At 46.4% G+C, this 23,960-nt stretch overlaps 2 protein-coding genes across 3 annotated transcripts in view; both read right to left on the bottom strand.

The window, feature by feature from the left end:
• Positions 1 to 20,883, bottom strand: part of cables2b (Cdk5 and Abl enzyme substrate 2b) — a 74,230-nt gene extending 53,347 nt beyond the window's left edge. The window contains exon 1 of one of the 2 annotated variants that reach the window (XM_075475407.1): positions 20,296 to 20,883. In XM_075475407.1, the coding sequence (XP_075331522.1) occupies positions 20,296 to 20,858 (563 nt within the window). In that variant the 5' untranslated portion in view covers positions 20,859 to 20,883. The remainder of the gene's footprint in view (positions 1 to 20,295) is intronic. The other variant, XM_075475406.1, reaches the window with a different exon arrangement.
• Positions 20,884 to 21,143: 260 nt separating this feature from the next.
• Positions 21,144 to 23,960, bottom strand: part of ccm2l (CCM2 like scaffold protein) — a 37,836-nt gene continuing 35,019 nt past the window's right edge. The window contains exon 11 of the mRNA XM_075475404.1: positions 21,144 to 23,960. Within this exon, the coding sequence (XP_075331519.1) occupies positions 23,828 to 23,960 (133 nt within the window). The 3' untranslated portion in view covers positions 21,144 to 23,827.

The following is a 23,960-nucleotide window of genomic DNA, read 5'->3' as shown; positions in this document are numbered from 1 at the left end:
ACCGCTCCTCATCGCGCCGCTGGCTCGAATCCGCGTCTAATCGCGTCTTTGCATTGACTTTGTATGTAATCGCGTCGCCCAACCGCGTTTGGTGTGAACGCACCGTGAGCCGTTCGAGCGAGCAGTTTGTCAGAGTTGAGCGCGTGTCCGAGCACCTATGAGCGAGCGTGTGTGAGATTCATACGCACACGCTTAAAATTATTGTTCCTTCAGATAGATCTGTGCCCTCAAATCAGTGCCACTGCGCGCTCAACCTGGTGGCACAAAGATCACGCCATACGCAACGGCCCCTGAACTCGGCTTCAGGCGACATGGGTCACCTAATACGCCAAGCGTTCACATTGCTCGACGCGGGTCGAAGGTGCAATTTGGCCTTTTAGGGAGGTTCTGAGCCATTACAGACCCAACCAATTTTTTTGGGGCTACATATCACATCACAGAACAAGGATTAATGCCCCATTCAACCTTTCTCTATTACCTTTAATAATGTTACCTAATGGAAGCATGTATAAAGTGAAAAGAATCGGTTCAAGCACAGAACCCTGAGGAACTCCATGACTTTCTCTGGTGTATTAGGAAGAAAATTAATTTACAAGAACAAACTGAAATCTATCAGATAAAGAAAGGAGATTCGTGCTCTCAATGTGAAATGAAGGTTACAGCAAGTCTTTGTATATGAATTCTGTTCTGTTTTAGGATTAAAATTGTCCTGTTTAAAGAATAAACATTTTCCCAGGAATTTCATATCCTTAATGGCAGGTTATGCTCAACATATTATTATTAGAAAGCTATAGAAAGCTATGACATCAACACATCGCAGACTTGCTGCTGTCTGCATCCTGATCAGTAGGTGTCACTACTGAGATAATGATAGTGCTAAGCTAGCAGATGTTATACAGGAAGTAAATAATTTCTATAAAAACGTAACTCATCGGGTCAACTTATTTTCTCCAATGTTAAGTAAAATGTAGTGTTTTTATAACAATGGCGATAACTGTGCTTTCTGCACGGTGGTGTGGTGGTTTGCACTGCAGCCTTACAGCAGCCTTACAGCACTTCGGCCTCACAGCAGCACTGCGGCACTGCGGGCGGCCTCACAGCAGCACTGAGGCCTCACAGCAGCACTGAGGCCTCACAGCAGCACTGAGGCCTTACAGCAGCACTGCGGGCGGCCTCACAGCAGCACTGAGGCCTCACAGCAGCACTGAGGCCTCACAGCAGCACTGAGGCCTCACAGCAGCACTGCGGCCTTACAGCAGCACTGAGGCCTCACAGCAGCTCTGAGGCCTCACAGCAGCACTGAGGCCTCACAGCAGCACTGAGGCCTCACAGCAGCACTGCGGCCTCACAGCAGCACTGAGGCCTCACAGCAGCACTGAGGCCTCACAGCACTGAGGCCTCACAGCAGCACTGAGGCCTCACAGCAGCACTGCGGCCTCACAGCAGCACTGAGGCCTCACAGCAGCACTGCGGCCTCACAGCAGCACTGAGGCCTCACAGCAGCACTGAGGCCTCACAGCAGCACTGCGGCCTTACAGCAGCACTGCGGGCGGCCTCACAGCAGCACTGCGGCCTCACAGCAGCACTGCGGCCTCACAGCAGCACTGCGGCCTTACAGCAGCACTGAGGCCTCACAGCACTGCGGCCTCACAGCAGCACTGCGGCCTCACAGCAGCACTGCGGCCTCACAGCAGCACTGCGGCCTTACAGCAGCACTGAGGCCTCACAGCACTGCGGCCTCACAGCAGCATTGCGGCCTTACAGCAGCACTGAGGCCTCACAGCACTGAGGCCTCACAGCACTGAGGCACACAGCACTGAGGCCTCACAGCACTGAGGCACACAGCACTGAGGCCTCACAGCACTGAGGCACACAGCACTGAGGCACACAGCACTGCGGCCTCACAGCAGCAGTGACAGTTGGGATAGCTTTCTGTAAATCATATTGATCCAATGAATACAGTACAGGCAAAGGCTTTAATACAGACTTTATTTGGTACCCCCAAAATAATACTAGTGTGCCCAAAACAAAGCCACAGTACTTTGATAATAATAATAGTGAAGATCCATTTGGGCTTGTTTTCTGTGTCTGATGGATATGTATGAAAACTAAGTATGGTATTTATTCATGCAGGGCTCTAGAGTGCGACATGCGACCTATTTTCTCAATGGTGCGCCTAAAAAAAAAATCTCAGGTTGCACCAGTGCAACCACCCGTTCGAGGAAAAAAAAAAAGTCTATGCGACTCTCAAAGTCTCCCTGTGGTTCAACAACAGACACACGTTAGACCCATATCGTGCTCTAAACCAATCAGAGATAGTGAAGGGCGGGACCCCCTTCTGATTGGCCCGTGCACGTGTGTACGTTTGAACACACGCTTGCTAGTCAGAAGCTCGGCTCGTCAGATAAACAGTGGATGTAGCCGCGGGTGATAAGATGAAAAGAACGATTGACAACCTTTTGGTTAAGTTGAGGCCTGATACGTCCGAAAATAACCACAACCAATGCGCTGACAAGGAGCCATCAACCTCCCACGTTATGTCAAGCCCAGGTCCAGAGCTAGCATCCGGAGCTTGCATCAGATAATGAGCTAGCATCCGGAGCTAGCATCAGATAATGAGCCATATACGATCGACTCCGAGCCAGAACCAACTGAAATTAAAAGGGGTAAAGTGTATACATTTCTAAGAGAGTGGCTTGACCAGTTTCCCTGGCTAAGATGCAGTAAAGCCGATTATATAATGCACTGCATTTACTGTAAAGTGTGGCAATAGTGCATTTGTGACTGGTTCTAATACATTTCGAATTGAAACGCTGAAAAAGCACAACGCATCTATGAAACGCATTACCTGCTCAGTGTCCCCTCTCCTGATCGTTCAGGAATGCGTCAGTGTGTACGGCCGTATCTTGAGGAGAGGAAGACCGGTGAATATACTGATATATATATTTAACCAAAGTACAGGAGTTGGCCATCCGAGGGGCATGTGACTGCAATGGAGCATAGTCCATAAGACATTATGCCATGAGATGTTCAGTTTGAAGCCCTTAAAACACTTGCAATTTTAATTTAGATTTTCTTTTTATTTAATTTATCTTGAGATGTTTCTAAGTTTAACTTTCAGGCCAGTGAAGCACTTTTAGCACCAACACTTTTTCAGTAAGTTAAGTTCAGTAAGTTTGTAGAATTGTGCTTCAAATAAAGAACTTTATTTTGACCAGATTGCTAGTTAATAGACATATATGGACAGCGATTTTAAAATAAATAAATAAATAAATAAAGTGAACCTGTAAAACTGCGATGTTAAATGCAATGCGTTTGAAAATTTGGGTGCACCTAACTTTTGTGCTGGTGCACCTAAGAAAAAAAGTTAGGCGCACCAGTGCAACCAGTGTAAAAAGTTAGTCTAGAGCCCTGTCATGGTAGCCTGGGCGAAAGCCGACTGTTGACTCCGTCAAACAGTCTGGAAAAACCCAAGAGGAATCCGTTCCCATGTTGGGTGGGACCTTACTCAGCAACTTAAATTCATTGGAGTTCCCTTAACCAATCAGTAATGTTTAGAAATGACGTAGGTTATGCGCCGAAGGAGAGCTACGACATCCTTGCCACTAACAAAATTGACGAGGCATTCCTCTTGCTCTTGTTTTAATTGTGTAATGCTCTCCAGAGTTGAGACAACTTAATGGATAGCTTCTAGCATCTCTTCTTCCGTCGCCATGTTTATTTCCACTGCGGTTGAACTACAATTACATGTACTACAATGGACTCCACGGGTGAGTTCTGCGTCACCACTCTCAACTGTTTGGTGATTGGCGAAACACTGAGCGAACCGAGGTAGGGGCATTGGGCCAGACTATGTGCGGAGCCAAAATCTTTGGCCGGAAGTACGTAGGATGGCGTCGCCAGGCTACTGCCATGGTAGACATGCTTTAAACTTTAGAAACGCAAGCACAATAACAGGAGCGGAGAGGTGAGCCAGCTGTGTGTGTGTGGTGTTTTTATCACAGAGTGGTGTGTGTGTGTGTATGTGTGTGTGTGGTGTTTTTATCACAGAGTGGTGTGTGTGTGTGTATGTGTGTGTGTGGTGTTTTTATCACAGAGTGGTGTGTGTGTGTGTGTGTGGTGTTTTTATCACAGAGTGGTGTGTGTGTGTGTGTGTGTGGTGTTTTTATCACAGAGTGGTGTGTGTGTGTGTGTGGTGTTTTTATCACAGAGTGGTGTGTGTGTGGTGTTTTTTCCCTCTTCAGAAACGCTGGCAGACACAAACATGTAGACCCTGCACATGATGAACAGAGTCTGTAACTCATCCCAACACTGATGCTATAATTCAACATGTCAGCCAGACTCGTCAAAATGAAATCTAACAGAAACCCTTTTAAAAGGAACACAATATACACATCCAGAACACTGACAGCCAAAGCAGATAAGAACCACAAGCGCACACACACACGCACGTGCGCGCACACACACGCACACACACACACACACACACACACACAGCATCTGTTAGTGTTTTTCTGTGGCTGACCTGCTGATTCCACAGCACATGGACTTTAAATCGCTGCTCTCGCTGCCTGACTCATTAATATGTGACGTGTGTTATGCAGCGATACCATCGGGGTAGAAAGAGGTTTTCCATCATTCACTCACATTGGATTTAAGGCTGTAATGGAATGCTGGGCCCTCTGCTGGTCATCCAACATCCCACAGAGCTCATCAACACATCCAAACATTTCTTTCTGAGCAGCAGATTACTAATGAAAATCAACTTCCATCTAACAACAGGTTGATATATTCCTGACCAAATCTAGTTGGTTTAACACTAAAATCTTGTTGTTGGTTTAATATACCTCTGAGCAGCAGCAATAAGATGGACTGAAAATGTGTCTTTGCATTCAGTCGTTCTTTCAGGAATAGATTCCCAGCAAAACGGATGTTTGCAGGAGCACGGCGCCATCCTCCTGCACATACAGGCTCAGTCATGACAAACCCAATGAGCTGTCCGTTGGACGAGGGGGCTGGGACGGTTCAAAATGAGTTTATCATCACTCCTAAACAGCAGCAGTTTGGGCTCATTGGCTCGGTGCAGTGTTTTATACAGGCAGTAACTGAGCACAGCAGAAATGGACCAACCACACCTGGAATCCCACCATCCAGGTGTGACATGATGGGAGCGTTCCGTTTCCATGAAAACACTCTGGAATGTTGTGGACTGTTTCCACTGTGTGGGAATGGATGATGATGATGACGACGATGGCGACAGTGGCTGGTTTTTAGCTTAAACACCCTCAACCTCCACGTGACCGACATGTTTCTCAGGTAAAAGCTGAAGTAAACACACCTGTGTGACCTTCTGATGCTGTGTGTGACATCATCAGCTCATATGTGCCCCCCCCCCCCCCCCCCAGTCCATTCGTGCTGATCCCATACCTCCATCTCTGTTACACTTCATCTAAAGTTTCATTCTATCCGTCTGTAACATTCCTTTAATGCTACAGCAACAGTAAGTTCCATTCAGGGTAAATGATAAAGGGTTATCGTATGGAACTGACAAACAGCGAGCCGACCACGTTTTCTCTACATATCTGTTTTTACTTCCAAAAAAGAACCCAAGATATTATCTCAACTAAAGCTGATTTGCCAGGATGGTTTGGCCAAATATGGGACGAACAAGTTCGGAACTGGAATAAAAGTACCCAAATCTAAAATGTACGTCAATCTTAATACTTGAGTGTTTATAAAACCCAAAAATATCTCAGTCTGTGACCTTACAAGCCAAACAGCCAAATAATGTGCAGAGCTATGAAAAGGCACAGGAATGAAAGCAGTTGTGTAAAAAATAGCAGCAGCAGATAAGGATTGGATTTAATAACCTGCTGAGACACACAGAGCATCAGGAAGTTCTGCAGAAGCAGTGGGACTGTGTGGGGTTTTACACCGTCACACTAATCTGAGCCTGCCTCCATCACATAACAGAGCAGTGGGGTTTTACACCGTCACACTAATCTGAGCCTGCCTCCATCACATAACAGAGCAGTGGGGTTTTACACCGTCACATTAATCTGAGCCTGCCTCCATCACATAACAGAGCAGTGGGGTTTTACACCGTCACACTAATCTGAGCCTGCCTCCATCACATAACAGAGCAGTGGGGTTTTACACCGTCACACTAATCTGAGCCTGCCTCCATCACATAACAGAGCAGTGGGGTTTTACACCGTCACACTAATCTGAGCCTGCCTCCATCACATAACAGAGCAGTGTGGTTTTACACCGTCACATTAATCTGAGCCTGCCTCCATCACATAACAGAGCAGTGGGGTTTTACACCGTCACACTAATCTGAGCCTGCCTCCATCACATAACAGAGCAGTGGGGTTTTACACCGTCACATTAATCTGAGCCTGCCTCCATCACATAACAGAGCAGTGGGGTTTTACACCGTCACACTAATCTGAGCCTGCCTCCATCACATAACAGAGCAGTGTGGTTTTACACCGTCACACTAATCTGAGCCTGCCTCCATCACATAGGCTGTGTTCGAAACCGCCTACTACATACTACATACTTGCAGACGGCATACTCATCTATCAGACAGTATGCAGAGCGTTAACCCACAATGCATTTCGCTCCTGCCCAAACCGAAATCAGCCGGCCTGAAGCTGATTTCTCTTAAGCTCTAAACTCTGTAAACTTTATTCAATTCAATTCAATTCAAAAATACTTTATTTATCCCAGAGGGAAATTAAATGTTGATGCAACTCAATTAAATCAATGAGTTATTATAAGCCGCTTTCGGACAGACCGTTCTAAGAAAGTAGTTATCAGAACTACCCTCCTCGAATTTCGTTCTGATAACTGTCCTTCCCCAGCGGAACTGTTTCAGTCTGCATTCGCACATGAGTCGGGACCTGATAGTAGTGGTGCAACGGATCATCATTGATCCGTGATCCGTTCGGATCAATTATTTCGGTTCGGCACACACATGATCCGCGGATTGCTTTATGAAAAAAAAAAATTGTGCGCATGTTCAGTCCTCACACAGCCGTTACCATTCCTGCTAGTTTCCAGGGACAGAGCTACTTTCCACGCTCTGGGTAAAAGTCTGCAACAGTTCCCTCTTCAATAAGCAAACAGTCCTATGGCTCGTTTGTGATTTATTGTCCTCAGCGTAAAACATGTAGAACAGTGGGCATGGAAAATAAAAGTAGGCTAGACTTCGGTGCAGACTTTGCAGCGACATCACCCCGGTGTTTCACTGACAGGAGTGAAACCGAAAGCGGGTGAACAACCGCTCATCACCGCGGCATTTAGGCAGCCCCTTCCTTCACAATCTGACCGGGCTAAAGCGATCACAAACGCTATCGGTGTGTTTTTATGTTGCACTTTACGTTGTTTTTTTTTGATTATGTTGAAAAGAAGATGTTAATTGTGCACTTTAAATTGATTTTATATATTTCAATTTAATAATTTAAAAGTGTTAATAAACAAAAAGACAAAACATGTTTATTTGTCTTTTTTTTTTTTTTGCTGATCCGAAAAATGATCCGATCCGTGACTCTGATCCGAGGAATGATCCGAACCTTGAGATTTTTGATCCGTTGCACCCCTACCTGATAGGGACTGATGCGCCGCGCGCAGCCGTCTGCTTCAGTGACGTGTTAGCCGTTAGCCGTTTAGCGCTACATTCAAACACAAAACAAAACGGTAAAAGTAAGGAGAGTAGAAAAAACACCACCAAGAAGCTAATATGGAGAGCGGGGAGGCCACCGTGTTTATGGTCTGCATGATGGTGATATTAATCATGGACAATCACATCAGGCGTCTAATATCGAGGCTGGAAAAGCTCACAGAGAGAGTCAGGAGACGATACTTTTTCATTTCATGAAGGAAGAAAGGAGAGCAGAGCGCTGCAGACAAATGAGACCAGTGTAAGTTTAACTTATTAAACACCCGCCGGTTGTGTCTGTGTCTATGAGGAAACATTTCAGCCGTGATAGCATGACATGGGGCGTAGCTACCGACCACCACACACCTCCGTTAGATTCGTTCTATAAGAACTATGAAAAGACCCGACCTCGGAGAAGGAGCTAAATAGTTATAGGAACTAAGGGAGAAAGCCCCGATTTCCTGTATGTCCGAACATGGGAGAAAACGGCCCCGCGGATTAAAAGGTTATTAGAACTGCCAAAGGTTCCTACAGTCCGAAAGCGGCTCACGATGCTGATGGCTGTGGGCAGGAAAGATTTCCTGTAGCGGTCCGTTTTGCATCCAAACTTAAGAAGCCTTTGACTGAAGAGACTCTGTTTTCTGATAACAGTCTCATGGAGAGGATGTTCAGGGTTGTCCATAATTCTCTTGATTTTATGCAAAATCCTTCTTTGCATTATTGTCTCCAGAGGTTCCACAGTCGTCCCCAGAACAGAACCAGCCTTCTTTATCAGGTTGTTGAGTCTTTTTAGGTCCCTGGTTCTGATGCTGCTGCCCCAACAGATGACGCCAGAGGAAATGACGCTCTCAACAACAGACTTGTAGAAGATCTGCAACATCTTGTTGCAAACCTTGAAGGACCTTAGCTTCCTCAAGAAGTACAGTGTGCTCTGTCCTTTCTTGTAGAGGGCTTCACTGTTGTGTCTCCAGTCCAGTCTGTTGTCCAGATGAACACCAAGGTATTTATATTCCTCAACCACCTCCACTTCTTCTCCCATGATGGAAACAGGGTTTGATCTGACCCTGTTTCTCCTGAAATCTACAATCATCTCCTTTGTTTTGTTAACATTCAAGATGAGATGATTGTTCCCACACCATGCCACAAAGCGGTCCACCAGCTCTCTGTACTCAGCTTCCTGTCCATCTCTGATACACCCGACAACTGCAGAGTCATCTGAATATTTCTGTAGATGACAGGAGTCTGACTTGTCCTGGAAGTCTGAAGTGTACAGAGTGAAAAGGACTGGTGAGAGTACAGTCCCCTGTGGTGCTCCTGTGCTGCTGATCACCTGATTAAACACACAATTCTTCAGTCTGACAAACTGTGGTGTGTTTGTCAAGTAGTCATTAATCCAGGTGATTGTTGAGGCCTCCACCAGAGTCTTCTAGAGTTTCAGACGAAGCAGATCAGGCTGGATTGTGTTAAATGCACTGGAGAAATCAAAGAACATGATCCTCACAGTGCTGCCTGCTTTATCCAGATGACAGTGGGTTTGTTGAAGCAGGTGTATGATAGCGTCTTCAACTCCAACTCCATGGCGATAAGCAAACTGCAGGGGGTCCTGATATGTGCTGGTTTGCTTACACAGGTGGGTCAACAGGAATCTCTCCAGGACCTTCATGATGTGGGATGTCAGGGCAACAGGTCTGTAGTCATTGATGACTGAAGGGTGAGTTTTCTTTGGTAAAGGAACCAGACAGGATGTCTTCCACAACAGTGGTACCTTCTCTTGGGTCAAGCTAAGGTTGAAAAGGTGTTGCAGAATCCCACAGAGCTGCTCTGCACAGGCCTTCAGGACTCGGGGGCTGACACCATCTGGACCTGCAGCCTTGTTCCGGTATAGTCTCTCCAACTGCCTCTTCACCTGACTTCTAGAAACAGAAAAGTGGGAGGGGGAGGCAAAGGGGACAGCAGCATCTCCTGATTTGGTTGAAGACAAACTAGTGGAAGCAGAAGAATCCATGACTGAGGTGGAGGTGGAGATGTTACAGGAAAGCTGTGGGTCAGAGGAGGGTGGGATGTCTCTTTGGCTGGGAACAGGAGGGGAGGATGGTGAGCTTGTTCCTGAACAGAACCTGTTGAAGAATGTGTTCAGCTCATTTGCTCTGTCCAGACTTCCATCCATCTGATCCTTCCTCTGCTTGAGGCCTGTGATCTTCTTCATTCCTGACCACACATCTCTGATATTGTTCCTCTGCAGTTTACTCTCAAGCTTCTTTCTATACACCTCCTTGCTCTCTCTGATCTTGACTTTGAGCTGCTTCTGTATACTCCTCAGTAACTCCCTGTCTCGCTCCCTAAAGGCTCTTTTTTTCTTGTTCAATAGTTCCTTTAGCTCACTGGTGATCCAGGGTTTGTTATTAGGGAAGCATCACTGTTCTGGTGGGGATGGTGTTGTCCACACAGAAGTTTATATAGTCAGTCACACACTCAGTCATGGCATTAATGTCCTCTCCATGTGGCTTACAAAGAGAAATCCAATCGGTTGCATCAAAACAACCCTGTAAGGCTTCTTCAGCTTCATGTGACCACTTTCTAACAGTCCTTTTCGTGACAGGTAGTCTCTGGACAAGGGGTTTATATGCTGAACAGAGAAAAACAAGGTTGTGATCTGATTTACCCAGGGGAGGTCTTGATTTGGAAATGTATGAATCCTTGACATTTGTGTAAAACAAATCCAATGTCTTGTTTTCCCTGGTAGAGCAGCTGACAAACTGTTGAAAAGTTGGCAATGTAGCAGAGAGTGAGCCATGATTAAAATCAGCAGATATTGCCACAAAAGAATTGGGGTGTTGTGTCTGTATCTTAGCAACAACGGAACTGATGACATCACATGCAGTGTCGGCAACAGCTGAGGGTGGAATGTAAACTGCCACCAAAACAACACTGGTGAACTCTCTTGGCAAATAATATGGACGAAAACTTACTGCCAATAGTTCAATGTCAGGACTGCAGAGACGACTCTTTACAGTAACATGTCCTGGGTGACACCATCTGTTGTTGACAAGCACTGCCAATCCACCCCCTTTCCTTTTCCTGCTACTCTTTAAATCTCGATCTGCTAGTACAGTCAGGAAGCCCGGCAGAGAGCCGCTGGAGTCAGGGATATGATCCTGCAGCCATGTCTCAGTAAAACACATAATGCTACATTCCCGATATTCTTGCTGAGTCCTTGTCAAGGCGAGAAGTTCATCCAACTTGTTAGCTAACGATCTTACATTGCCCATGATGACGGATGGCAGAGATGGTTTGAACTTCTTCTTTCTTTCTCTCCTCTTTGCTCCTGCTCTGCATCCACGACGCCTCCTTTTCAATTCCAGTGGGATTTCTGGCTTCAGTTGTCAAATTATTTCTGCTTTTCCAATGTTAATCAGCTGCTCCCTGTTGTAAACCACCCTGTTGCTATGGTTATGCATAATAACAAAAGAGCAAAGTATACAAAAGTATTGGGAAAAATCAATCCAGCTGCACAGCATCCAAGGCAGGAAGGAACAGTTGTCCAAAAAAATGCAATTTCTTCCAAGAAAAAACAGGAATGAAATTTAGAAAAAAGAAAAAATCTCAATGTGAGGTACAGAGCTACTCCAACGAGCTGCCACCCTCAGCGGCGTATTCTGACATTTAGCAACATTTGAAACATTTTCAGGTGAGAAAGTAGTCGTTTAGATCCCCCACGTGTTGAAAACCTGACAAAATACCGGCTATTTACAACTTTGTTCCCACGAATTCGGCGCTACTAAAGCTAGCCGCAGTGAGCAACGCGCTTCCGGTTATTTTCACAAAATAAAATACCTGTTGCCTTTTACATAGGGAAAGCCATTACGATACAATTGGTGCTTTTGTTTTGAAAACAGGAAGTGAACCTACCCTCGTTGTAGCTAGCTTGAAACTGCCGTTTTGACAGAAAATGACGATCGGCGATGTCACGTTATGTTGCATCTTGGGTAGTTTCAGTATGAGTAGTGACCTCATGATGAATACCCAACATTTCGGAGAATCTAGTATGCATCCGGGAACTTAAAAAAAGTTAAAGTTAGTAGTGGGAATAGTAGGAGAAGTAGGCGGTTTCAAACACAGCCATAACAGAGCAGTCTGAGCAGCATCCCAGTTCCATGAGAACCAGCCGGCTTCATGTCTCTCAGATGTCGTGGGAACGGAAAAATCCACTGTGATGTTCCCCTGATGATGATGATGATGATGATGATGAGGACTGGTGTTCACATGGTGACATTATGACCTGCATCTGGAGGGTCACTTCTGTTATTATTCTTCATTTATTCTTAAAACAAACAGAGAGTCTATTTTTTAACTGTGAATGTTAAACACACACACACACACACAAATATATAAAAATAAAAAATAAAAATAAAAAACGGGTTAAGGATTTGCTTTTCAGAGAAATAAATTTGATACAGCGATAGAACTAAACATTAATGGAACAGATGAGTAACTAATGAAAAGATGAACCAACAGAGTGTGTCGTAATAAGTTATTCAAAGTTGGCTTCTGAAGCCATTCAAACAGTGGCAGTTCGTGCCACTTCTGCTGTGACTTCCTCCTTCATCCCTGATGGCAGCACCATACTCCAGTGAGCAGGGTAACCATGTGACCCTCATCCAGAATGTTCCCTGCACTCACCAAACCTTCTCCCATGCACATCTACATTCCAGGTTCCCACCATCCTCATGTCCCTGAGTAACAAAAAGAAAGAAATACCAAGACTGCAGGTAAATCCAGACTGTTAGAGGACAGATCTGTCTTTATCTAAATGTGTGAAGGGAAATTCTTCAACCTGATTACATGTGACAGGAAACAGACACTGCAGCTGGGGGTCCAGAGCCAGCTGGAGGGGACGTGGTGATGGATTTATCTGAGCTACAGTCGTGCACAGCACTAATAATAGCTGCTGTTGGTATATCTTAAAATAACCCAGCGCTGTGTCCTGGAAATAACACAAAAATAATGACAGTTGGATATTTTTACTCTGATATCAAGGTTCATTCATCTTTTTCTTTTTTTAAATTCCTGCTGTGGATTCTCACTTTTTTTTCCCTCCCGGATCATTTCCACTGCACTTGTGTTGTTTACTGATTGAAAAGATAAAGTGAGATGCGATTGGACTGGGCTACCTGCTGGTTTCTGTAATCTAACTGCCTCTAAGCTTCTGTTACTGCAGATCCTGCTCAAACTGCTCGATGACGTGCACACACAGAGCTGATGTGTCTCCAGGAGCCAAATCCATTTCCCCGTCCTACATCTGTCTCTATGTGTATTAATCTGAATGGTTTAGTTCAGAAAACATTCTCCAGATTGAAATTCTTGCATTTTTTCTCATCTCTTTCTGTCTGTGCAGTAAGTTACTGACCAACAGGCCCATCTGTCACAGCACTACAAAAGAAGCATCCAATTATCCAGGAGGTCTGGAAAAAGCTGTCATTTTCTCCTCTGAAGCGGCGCCACTCTAACTCCTCTCTGCTTACACGGCCTTCAACTCTCCCTCCTCTGTATCGCTCCGTAGATACGTTTTAGAGCTGCTACATTCATATCTGCTCCCAACAAACAGCGAAGGTTTCTTACTGCCAACGTGAGTGTCCCTCAGCCTCAAGAGGAACTGATAAATGAAGTGTACAATAACTGAGCCAACATTAAAACTGCATTAAAGTCCTTTCCAGGCTAATCCGGCCTGCTAAGTATGGATGTACCAACACTGACCTTCTTTAAAGGAATCGATAAACCAGAGACCATCATGCATTTCCCAGGGTAAAAAAAGCCTGTTCGATCACCTGTCTGACTCTCTAAAAGTCACTCTGAGCATCTCCTCAGTTCCCAACATGACTTCATCCTGATGACTTAGTGGAAACCGCTCCAGGGGCCTCATGTACAAAGCGTTCGTACGCACAAAAAAATGGCGTACGCACGTATTCACGTCAGATGTATCAAGAGCGAAAAGACCTGGGAAATGTGCGGTGCCTCACGCCAGCTTCAGGGCTGACATACGCACTTTTCTACAGCTGTTGATTCTTTGGCAACCCCTAAGGTGATGTTGGGAAACTGTTATAATAAATAAATGTGAAAACAATTTGTCCTCAGACAGTGATGTGCACATCTGAGACACATGAACAATTAATACTGATAAACAATTAACACACCCATGTGTCTGCAGTTACACGAGTGGATTTAAAAGCAGCGCAAAGTGGTGCAATGCATACCATTAAAAACAATGGCTGCTTTAGCAGTATTAGAAGACTTTGCAAATGATGCAATTCGAAGAGAGCGTGTGTTCAGAGACAGAGAGGATTTGCTGGCACATGATGGCGACTGACTCATTAGCCGTTTTGAGGGAAATCCTCCTGAACTGTGCGCAGAGCTGCGGCCGGCGTTGGAGCGCAACACAGCGAGGAGCCATGCGCTGCCTGTGCCCACAGGTGATGTGCACACTGGGGTTCCTATAGCAACCGGGGCATTCCAGAGGCAGCTGGCCAACCGATTGGGACTGTGCCAGTCTACCCTGAGCCGAGCCATGCCAGCCGTGTGGGACAGAATTATCCGCATCTCAGCCACGTATATCAAATCCCCACAATGCAGTTGAACAGGCCAACATTAAAGCTCAATTTGAAGCGAGAGCCGGTTTTGTAATCGGAGCTATCGACTGCAGACACATTGCTATAAAAGCGCCATCACATGATAAATTTGTATGTTAACAGGAAACATTTTCATTCGATCGATGTACAGATCATATGTGATGCATAAATGCAATTAACCAACATTGTGGCGTGGCCTGGTTCAACGCACGATTCATACATTCTGAGTAACAGCATCGTTGGTGCACGGATTTATCTGTGCAGACAGCTGGTGACCAATGGGCAGACGGCTGATGTCATAACTGAACTGAATACTACTTTATTATTCCCAGAATACTTCCACCGTCACTGCTTTGAAAAATGTCCCATCAACAGAAATGTGTGTGTGTGTGTGTGTGTGTGTGAGTGTGCACTTATCCCATAGAAACAGAGTGAGCCTCTTTCACAAAGTGTTGCAGAGTGTGTTAGCACCAATATTTAAATCCATATTCAGCGCTGAACATCTGATTCATTTAGCATGAGGAACACAACATCTGACAGAACTTTAATGACCTTTATCCCTGCTGTAACACTGTTTGCATTCATGTGACCAGCTTCCACAAACACTGACTGAACTCCAGCTCCATACACATGGCATCAGTCTTAGCATGCTGCTGTTTAATAATAATAATAATAATAATAAATAGGTTTTATATAGCGCTTTTCCAAATGCTCAAAGACGCTTTACATAAGGAACAAACAGAAAGCATAGACAAAAAAACAAGACATTATAAACAAGAGAAAAACACTGTTACAGACTTTAGGCACATGGGGGGAGGAACATTTTATCAGGTGTTGTAGGTGATTTTGAACAGGTTTAGCCCTTCTTCCCACCAATGGGTAACCAATTGTGCCCAGTTTACTGCCCTCAGGTGCATTCTGGGATTGAACCGATGCTCGTTTTCAGTACTGATCATTCTTTTTAGGATTATTGATCATTCTTTATCCGTTTCTCACTGACGGATACTAAATGATGTTCCAGCTCTGCTGTTGGTGTGCTGTTCTCTTAGATTATAGTCTATATGATATCACCTGGTTGAAAGATTTTACTTCCAGTGGAACTGCAAACTGGAGATACTGAGAGTGTCTGTGGGAGGAGTCCACCAGACCGAGGATGAGGAAGATGATGCATCTCCCCACAGAGCAGAGAGGGCTCATACTGTCCTCAGGAAAGACACAGCAGCTCAGTGACATGGCCAGCAAACAGTTCAGATTCACCGTGGAAACAGAGGAAAAGAAAGATGGAACCCGAGTCAAACCTGGAAGTCAAAGAATGGACAGGAGAGCTGAAACTTTCTGCTGCACAGTTCCAGAATGGGTTTCCTTTACTTCATCTCATTATGTCAAATAAAATAGCTTTAACTCATATCTGTGCTTTGTTTTGTTTTTCTGAAACAAAATCTAAAGAAATCTGAATGAAAGTCCTCCGACTGTGTGTGTGTGTGTGTGTGGGGGGGGGGTCCTCAACATTTCCTGTCTTCCTCTGCTGTAACCGTGCAACAATGGGAATAAAATGAGCAAATATATCGTTGAGTGGTGACAGAGTGACTTTAGGGACCCTCACACACACCAAGATGATGTCACTCCGGTTCCCTCCCATCCACACTGCGTTGTTCTTATAGTTCAGGGGGTCCCAGCATGCAAGGGCCACAGCAGGGGCCACAGTCTGCTGTGTGTTGGGCAGGAGGGTCGCAAACATTAAAATGCGAGCAATAATAAAGTTGGGACACATGGACGGAGAAAACAGATGGGCTTTATCCCCATAAAGATGCTAAATGTTGTACTTCAGAACCTAGAACAGCCCCAGTCCTGTGGAAGGGAATCCAGTTTAATCAGCTAATAAAGTGATAACTTTATGGACGTCACACACTGATCCTTTCCACAGAGAGGCAACACAAAGCATGTTGCATCTACTCAGGGTCAACTTCATCCAGCAAGCATTTTATTTCACAATGTCCCACCAGGAAGTGTGGAGGTGGGCTGAGGGCCGCGTCTGCACAGGAAACTCATCCGTTCAGCAGCCCATCATCTCCACAACATAAAGCAGCTGGACTGTTGCTGGGAAACCGGCTTCTTTCTGCATCACACAAGCTGCTTTTTAACATTTAGAAATGATCTGGACAATCATTTGGAGACATCATGACAGTAACAAGTGCAGGGCTCTGTTGTACTCTAAAGCCCTATTCGGACGGGACTAGTTCAGTGGGGGGACGTATGGTAATGTTGGTTAACCAGACGACGCCAGGGAGAAGAAATGACCAATTCGGACGGGACAAGAAATCCCTGTAATATTCATCTAACATTGGAGGAGTTTTCTTGAATATAAAGCATTCTGCTCCAAAATTATTGTATACAAACGCAGAAGACTTTTTTGTTTGTTTACCTGAATGATAAGTATTACTAAAACGTATTGTACAGTGTAACAGAACAGAAGATTTATTCATTTTTGACCTTAATGTAAAGTACTGTTCACCAAAAGTTTTGCTCAGGATACTTATTTTACCTGAATGTAAAGTATAGTTTAAAAAAAGGATTGCACAACGAAACTCAAGTGTCATTTTCTATTTTACACCTAATTGTTTCTCTCTTTAAAAGGATGTGACGACATATTCCGTACTTATTACCGAAGGTCGCAGTCGCACGGGATTAGTATTACCTATGGTAGATACTCCGGACCGTTTCACAGGAGGTAGAATTCTTGACAAAATTTACCGACATACTCTGCTATCTTTACTGACATGGCGCGTTCGGACGGGACTAGATTTCCCGGTTATTATTACTTTACCCCAGGTCCCCCCATTAAACTAGTCCCGTCCGAATAGGGCTTAAGGGACAAAGGACTAAACCAGTCGTCTGGTGGACGGCTCGGCCTGGGACAGTGTCCACAGCGAGCTGGTCATGCTGTGGCCAAAGGTCCGACACAGTTGTGCTGCATGGGGAGGTGAGGAGAGGCTCAGCCAGCGGAGAACACCAGCCCGTCCCAGGAGAGCGCACAGGGACGCCCCAGGAGAGCGCACAGGGACGCCCCAGGAGAGCGCACAGGGACGCCCCAGGAGAGCGCACAGGGACGCCCCAGGAGAGCGCACAGGGACGCCCCAGGAGAGCGCACATGCCCCAGGAGAGCACACATGCCCCAGGAAAGCGCACAGGGACGCCCCAGAGAGGCAACGGGTGACCTTATTTCTTTGCTAGTTCAAGAGAGGGTCTGTGTCGAAGCCACGTAGGCTCACCACTGGGGTTCCCCAAGGTTCGGTCCTAGGTCCTCTTCTTTTCTCCCTCTACACATCATCTCTTGGTTCTGTCATCCACTCCCATAACTTTTCCTACCACTGCTATGCAGACGACACCCAGCTGATTCTGTCTTTTCCCCCTTCTGACACCCAAGTGGAAGCATTGCTGCGTGCCTGGCAGACATCTCGGGGTGGATGTCGATGCACCACCTTAAGCTCAACCTGGACAAGACTGAGCTGGTGTTTCTCCCGGGGAAGGGCTGCCCGTTCAGAGACCTGGCCATCACCATGGATGACTCTGTGGTGACATCAACCCGGACCGCAAGGAATCTGGGTGTGACCCTGGACGACCAACTGTCGTTCTCGCCAAACATCGCATCAGTGACCCGTTCCTGCCGATTCCTCCACTACAACATCCGGAGGATTCGCCCCTTCCTCACCGACAAGGCAGCACAGGTGCTCATCCAGGCTCTTGTCATCTCCCGCCTGGACTACTGCAACTCCCTCCTTGCTGGCGCCCCGGCTTCTGCCATCAGACCTCTGGAGCTGGTTCAGAAAGCTGCTGCTCGTCTGGTGTTCAACCTCCCAAAGTTCTCCCACACCACTCCCCTTCTCCGCTCTCTACACTGGCTCCCTGTAGCTGCTCGCATCCAGTTTAAGACTCTGGTGCTGGCCTACAGGGCAGTGGAAGGAACAGCTCCTTCATACCTCCAGGCTATGGTCAAGCCCTACAGCCCCGCCCGACCACTTCGCTCTGCGGCCACCAGGCGCCTGGCTGCCCCGTCACTCAGGGGTCCCTGCGCACGATCCACACGGTCACGGCTTTTCTCTGTTCTGGCACCCCGATGGTGGAACGATCTCCCGACTGATATCAGGACAGCTGAGTCGCTGCCCATCTTTCGCCGTAGGCTGAAAACCCACCTCTTCAGGAAACACTACCCTGATCCGCCCTCTTAGGACAGCATCTGCGCCGTCCTAGTTCCTTACGCACTTATTGTTTCCTCCACCACTGGCACCCTCTATATTTTCATTACCCCCTACCCGAACCAGGGTTTGCATCCCCACCCCGCTGTGACTGGTGTGCAGTTGGTGAGAGGCTGGTTGGTTATCGCACTTACTCTAGCACTAGTTCTGCTCTTAGCTGTTTGGTATTAGAAGGAAATGCACTTATGATTTCTTGTGACCTGAAGTTCTTTTGCCTACCGATGTTGAACGCACTTATTGTAAGTCGCTTTGGTTAAAAGCGTCTGCAAAATGACCGTAATTTAATGTAATGTAATGTTCAACAACTAACAACCAACTTCTTAACAAACCAAGACCACCCAATGCTAAAATAAAAGCAAGCTGTCACCACCGATAATTATTCAAATCTGGCCACACCACAGGAGCTTTGGATGATGGCTGCTGCCGCCTGCTGCTGCTGTCTGCTTCTGTCTCCTGCCTGCTGCCGCCTGCTGCTGCTGTCTGCTTCTGTCTCCTGCCTGCTGCCTCCTGCTGCTGTCTCCTCCCTGCTGCCTCCTGCTGCTGTCTCCTGCCTGCTGCCTCCTGCTGCTGTCTCCTGGCTGCTGCCTCCTGCTGCCGTCTCCTGGCTGCTGCCGTCTCCTGCCTGCTGCCTCCTGCTGCTGCCTCCTGCCTGCTGCCTCCTGCTGCTGTCTCCTGCCTGCTGCCTCCTGCTGCTGCCTCCTGCTGCTGTCTCCTGCTGCTGTCTCCTGCCTGCTGCCTCCTGCTGTCTGCTGCTGCCTCCTGCTGCCTGCTGCTGCCTGACTGATGAACTGTAATCTGCTGCTAATTTCCCAGCATGTAGTTAGGTGCAAACAGGTTAAGCAGTGTTTATCGCTGTGTGGCTGGCATGCTGCCAACAGGACGATGACGCTGATCCGTCCATCAGCACTCAGGCAGGAGCAGAGTGTCTCCATGGCTCTCTCAGCGGACCAAAGAGGATCCTGGACTGCAGAAAGCAGCTCCACTTCATGCTGTCTGTTTGGGGCTTTTTAACCGCTCACTTCCTGAAGCAGCCAGCTTCTCCAGCTGGTTACTCAACAAAGTTTTCCAACTAAAGTCATGTTTGAAAGCAGCCTGAGAATAAGCTGCATCCCCTGCCTCCTGCACAGTTTGAGCTTTTTCTTGTTTGTTAACAGGAAGTGAAATAGAAATGAGAAGGTTTAGTCAGATACGATGTGAAATCTGCTCAGAAACTGGAACACTGATGCTAAGATGCTTACTGCACCAGTACTAACCGTCCTTTAGACCTTTGCTGGGCAGAGTAATCATCTGTAGGAGCTTATGTGAACATTTTTAAATGTTTCCACAATCAAATGGCATTAGTCGTGTAAGTCACGAGATCTTGTTCTGAGCTGCTTTGCCTGCAGCAAGGACACAAACACAGACACAGACAGCGGGTTTTAGTGACTTACCAATGCTTGCTGGCATCAGAAGTTAGTAAAGAGGCTGCGTCAGAAAACCTACTTTAAATGTACCTGAAAGCCCTGCACAGACATGGTCCAACAGAACCTCAGTCCAACAGAACATCATTACCACAGTCCAACAGAACCACTCCAGCTTCAGTCTGCAACTACGAACAAGTTGTGTGAGCTCCAACGACCACCTGCCCTGAGCTCCAGGAGGGTCACAGAGCGGCCACAGAGCCGCCAAAGAGCGGTCACAGAGCGGCCACAGAGCGGCCAAAGAACGGTCACAGAGCGGCCAAAGGGCATACAGGCAGCGGGCTTTCTCTCACCTGTGTCGCGGCTCTGAGGACACGGAGTTGCAGCTCTGAACCGACAGCAGCGTGGAAGACTTCCGCGGTCCCAGCGGCGACGGCAGCAAGCTGGTGTTGGACGGCGACGGTGAGAGCAGGTTACTGTTCCCATGTGAGGGGAACGAGCCTCGGCGACACCCCAGCAACACTTCTGCGCTCCCCACATCGTTGAACCCTGTTTCGGACGGAAGGACGAGAATCGGCGGTATGTTGAGTCTCGCCTTCGATGCCGGGCTGGGAATCACGGACGCTGCCAGACTGGGAAATGTCCCGTAGCTGCTGATGTGTCCCGGGTCTGTACACGGGTCGGACAGTGCTGCTGCCGCAGAGCCGGAGCTGGCATCCTCACAGTCACTCTCTTTGTGCTGGCACTGGACCGGCCGCCCGTCCAGGGAGATGTTGCTGAGAAACAAAAGAGCGGCTTGTCTCCGGTGAGAGTTCTCCCGGTTCCTTCGGTTGTATTCCCTGTTCCCGAGCGGTTTTTTGCCGCTAACGCTGGCCGGTATGACAGCGCTGTGCTGTCCGCAGGCAGCGGCCGCCATGGTCTCTGTCCCACTGAGGAAGTCAACAGCTCAAGACTTTTATCTGTCAAATCCCTTTTACCCGGCGCGAGTCTGCTTTCCGCTCCTCTGCGCTCTCATTGGGCAGAAATGGAACACGTAATGACGTTACGAGCCACGGCACTCTGTAAACAGTCAGTCAATATACGTTAAGTCCACAAAAACGTGACTTAATAATAATCAGCGCGTTACTTTTTCTCTCACATGGAGGACCAAAACGCTTTTATTCGTCATTTGTAATGATTAGGTTTGGAGCTCTGAGACGGTTAAATTAACAATACAACCAGTTGATACATTTTCAAGAAATAATAATAAGAAAACAACTCAAGTAAAGCTACTGTTTTCTGTAGTGCCTGTTTGGCCCCTCGGTCCATCCCCGGAGCCGCGGTGCTGCTTCAGCCGGAGCACAGTGCTGTGGCTGCAGCAGCTTTGATTGGCTGTTGGACCATTGTTAGGAAACTTTCCTCTGGACTGAGCCCTGCAGCTGCAACACGGCCTGAGTCCAGCTGCTGGTTCAGAAGAAAGACCATACTATGCAGCATGACCAGCTAGATATAACCTGCAGGACACTATTACCCCTGCAAGACACTGCACATTGTTACCCCTGCAGGACACTGTTACCCCTGCAGGACATTGTTACCCCTGCAGGACACTGTTACCCCTGCAGGACATTGTTACCCCTGCAGGACATTGTTACCCCTGCAGGACACTGTTACCCCTGCAGACTTGGAGTTTGTATCATGCATTCACCTATTGATTCCCCACACCTAAATCAAATGAACTCTGACTGATCATCCGGCTGAGCTGGAGCAACTGCAGAATGGAAATCCAAAGCTGACTTCATTTGTAGTCTGTTTGATCTCACTGGGAATTTGGATCTTATTATGTATTCTACATGCTGGTTCTTGTCTTTGTGGAGAAAGTAGCTGGGGGGCCATCAGTGTGGGTTCTGAACATCCACCAGTGTGTGCTGTAGTGTAAAAAGGCTCTTTCCCAGAGTGCTCATTGCTCCAAACTCAGACGAGACTATTTTTTATCAATTTTACTTTACAGAGCAATTTCATTTCTTTGGTGCAAATTGTTCGCTGTATCATTGGAAAAAATTAAATAAAACTTAGGAACAAGCTAAAATATCACTTATAGGATCAAAAATAGCCGAGGCTTTTGATGATGTTTCATATGTTGTTTGATGTTTCAGAAAGAAAACTTATTACACATAAAACAGTAGATACAAAATGTCCAATATGAGTAACATTTTACAGAATACACATAAAATCAATATGACCTGTTTAAAGAACAAACAATATAGATTCAAATTACAGGAGAGAATACAAGTGAACCCAGAGAACAGTCTCTCTGAGATGATGCAACACAGATGTGCATATGATAGTGCGTGTGCCTGTGCGTGTGTGCGTGTGTGTGCGTGTTGGTTGGATCAGACCAATAAGGATATGATAGTAAAAGCCAACTCCTGGATAACTGCAGAGATTACAGAGCTGTAATCTGATGATGACAGAATTTATGTATTGGGTCTGCTACACACACACACACACACACACACACACACACACACACACACACACACAAAACTTGTTTTTCAATCTTTATGGTGATTCACAGTTTGCATAATGCATTCCGCCGTGGCTACAGCCTATCCCTAACCAGTATTCATGGGGATCAGCCGCTGACATAATGCATGCACTCGTCCCTTACACGATGCATCCCGACAAAATGGCAAACCCTTGCTAAAACCAAAATGTGACTCTGAAGCAGCCCTTTTAACTTGGGGAATCCAGTATTTGGTTTCCCACAGGCTATGGGGTCCCACATGTTTCACTACTCCCAGTTTTCACTTGAATCTCTTTTTCTGATTGACATTAAATTGATCTATTTATTTCTACAGAGTCAATAGATGAAAAGCAGCCTTTTGGCAAATTGATCTATTAATCAAATAAGTTGTTTATCACTGCTGATGAAAATAAAGTTCCTATGTTTAGGAGAAAGAAAGCACACAGAATTGTTCTATTACATAAGGACAACGAGAAAATATGACGGAAGCGAAGCCCACGGGTGCGCTGACTCTGCTTCTGATGTTAAGTGATGTTGGCACAGAGGAGAGCCAGAGGGAAGAGGAGCAGTGTACCATGGGTAGGTCATGATGCAGCCGCTGGGACAATGGGTCAATGCAGCACTGGGACTGAGGGACATCTATCTATCTATCTATCTATCTATCTATCTATCTATCTATCTATCTATCTATCTATCTATCTATCTATCGTTTAGCATTTCATTTAGCAGCAATGCTGTAAATTATTTTTTATTCTCACATGCCTACTATAGAGAAAAATGATCCCTTTCCTTTGCCGACATTCAGAAATACGGAGCCCCTAAAGGGACATGGAGGGATTTTTTTTTTTGCGAGATCTCGCAAAAGTTTTTTTCCCACATCAGTGAACCGGAAGTAAAACAGACACAGCGATTTCAGATGTCTCTCACTTATGTCAAAGCCATGTCTACGTGCAAGAACGGATTTGATGTCTTTATATGTTAGGCCAATACTAAAATAGAAATCAATAAACTTCTCCCACAGATGATGGGTAGGCTCCTCCATCGCTGTGTCTGTTTTACTTCCGGTTCACTGACGTGGGAAAAAAACTTTTGCGAGATCTCGCAAAAAAAAAAAAAAATCCCTCCATATCCCTTTAGGGGCTCCGTAGGGATGAAAGAAATGGGGCTGCAAAAATTCGTAAAGGGCAAGTTTCCCTTGAACAGCTCACTGAATGATACTTTTTCAGATATATGGGGCCCAAATCAAAAAGCCAGGGATCAGAATATTTAAAGTACAGTTTGTTAATGTTGGACGTAATACTGCTGAAGAGCTGCTCTTGCTCAGAGGCACTTGGGAAGGGTCATGGTTCACACATGAGTGAATTCTTTCTTTTGTCCCTCCATCAAAGGTAGTAGTCTTCCTCCTCAATGTCTCCATGCGTGTCCTGGAAGCCAAGTGCCTGGATGTCATGGGTGATGTCAGTGATGCGTCGGTTGAATTCCTGAGATCCTGAGGCCAGAGAGCCATTGTCATAC

Source organism: Odontesthes bonariensis, chromosome 10, assembly GCF_027942865.1.
Source record: "Odontesthes bonariensis isolate fOdoBon6 chromosome 10, fOdoBon6.hap1, whole genome shotgun sequence".
Classification (NCBI taxonomy): domain Eukaryota; kingdom Metazoa; phylum Chordata; class Actinopteri; order Atheriniformes; family Atherinopsidae; genus Odontesthes; species Odontesthes bonariensis.
The sequence above is the reverse complement of the archived record's forward strand: the minus strand, read 5'-3'. Positions and strand labels throughout refer to the sequence as shown.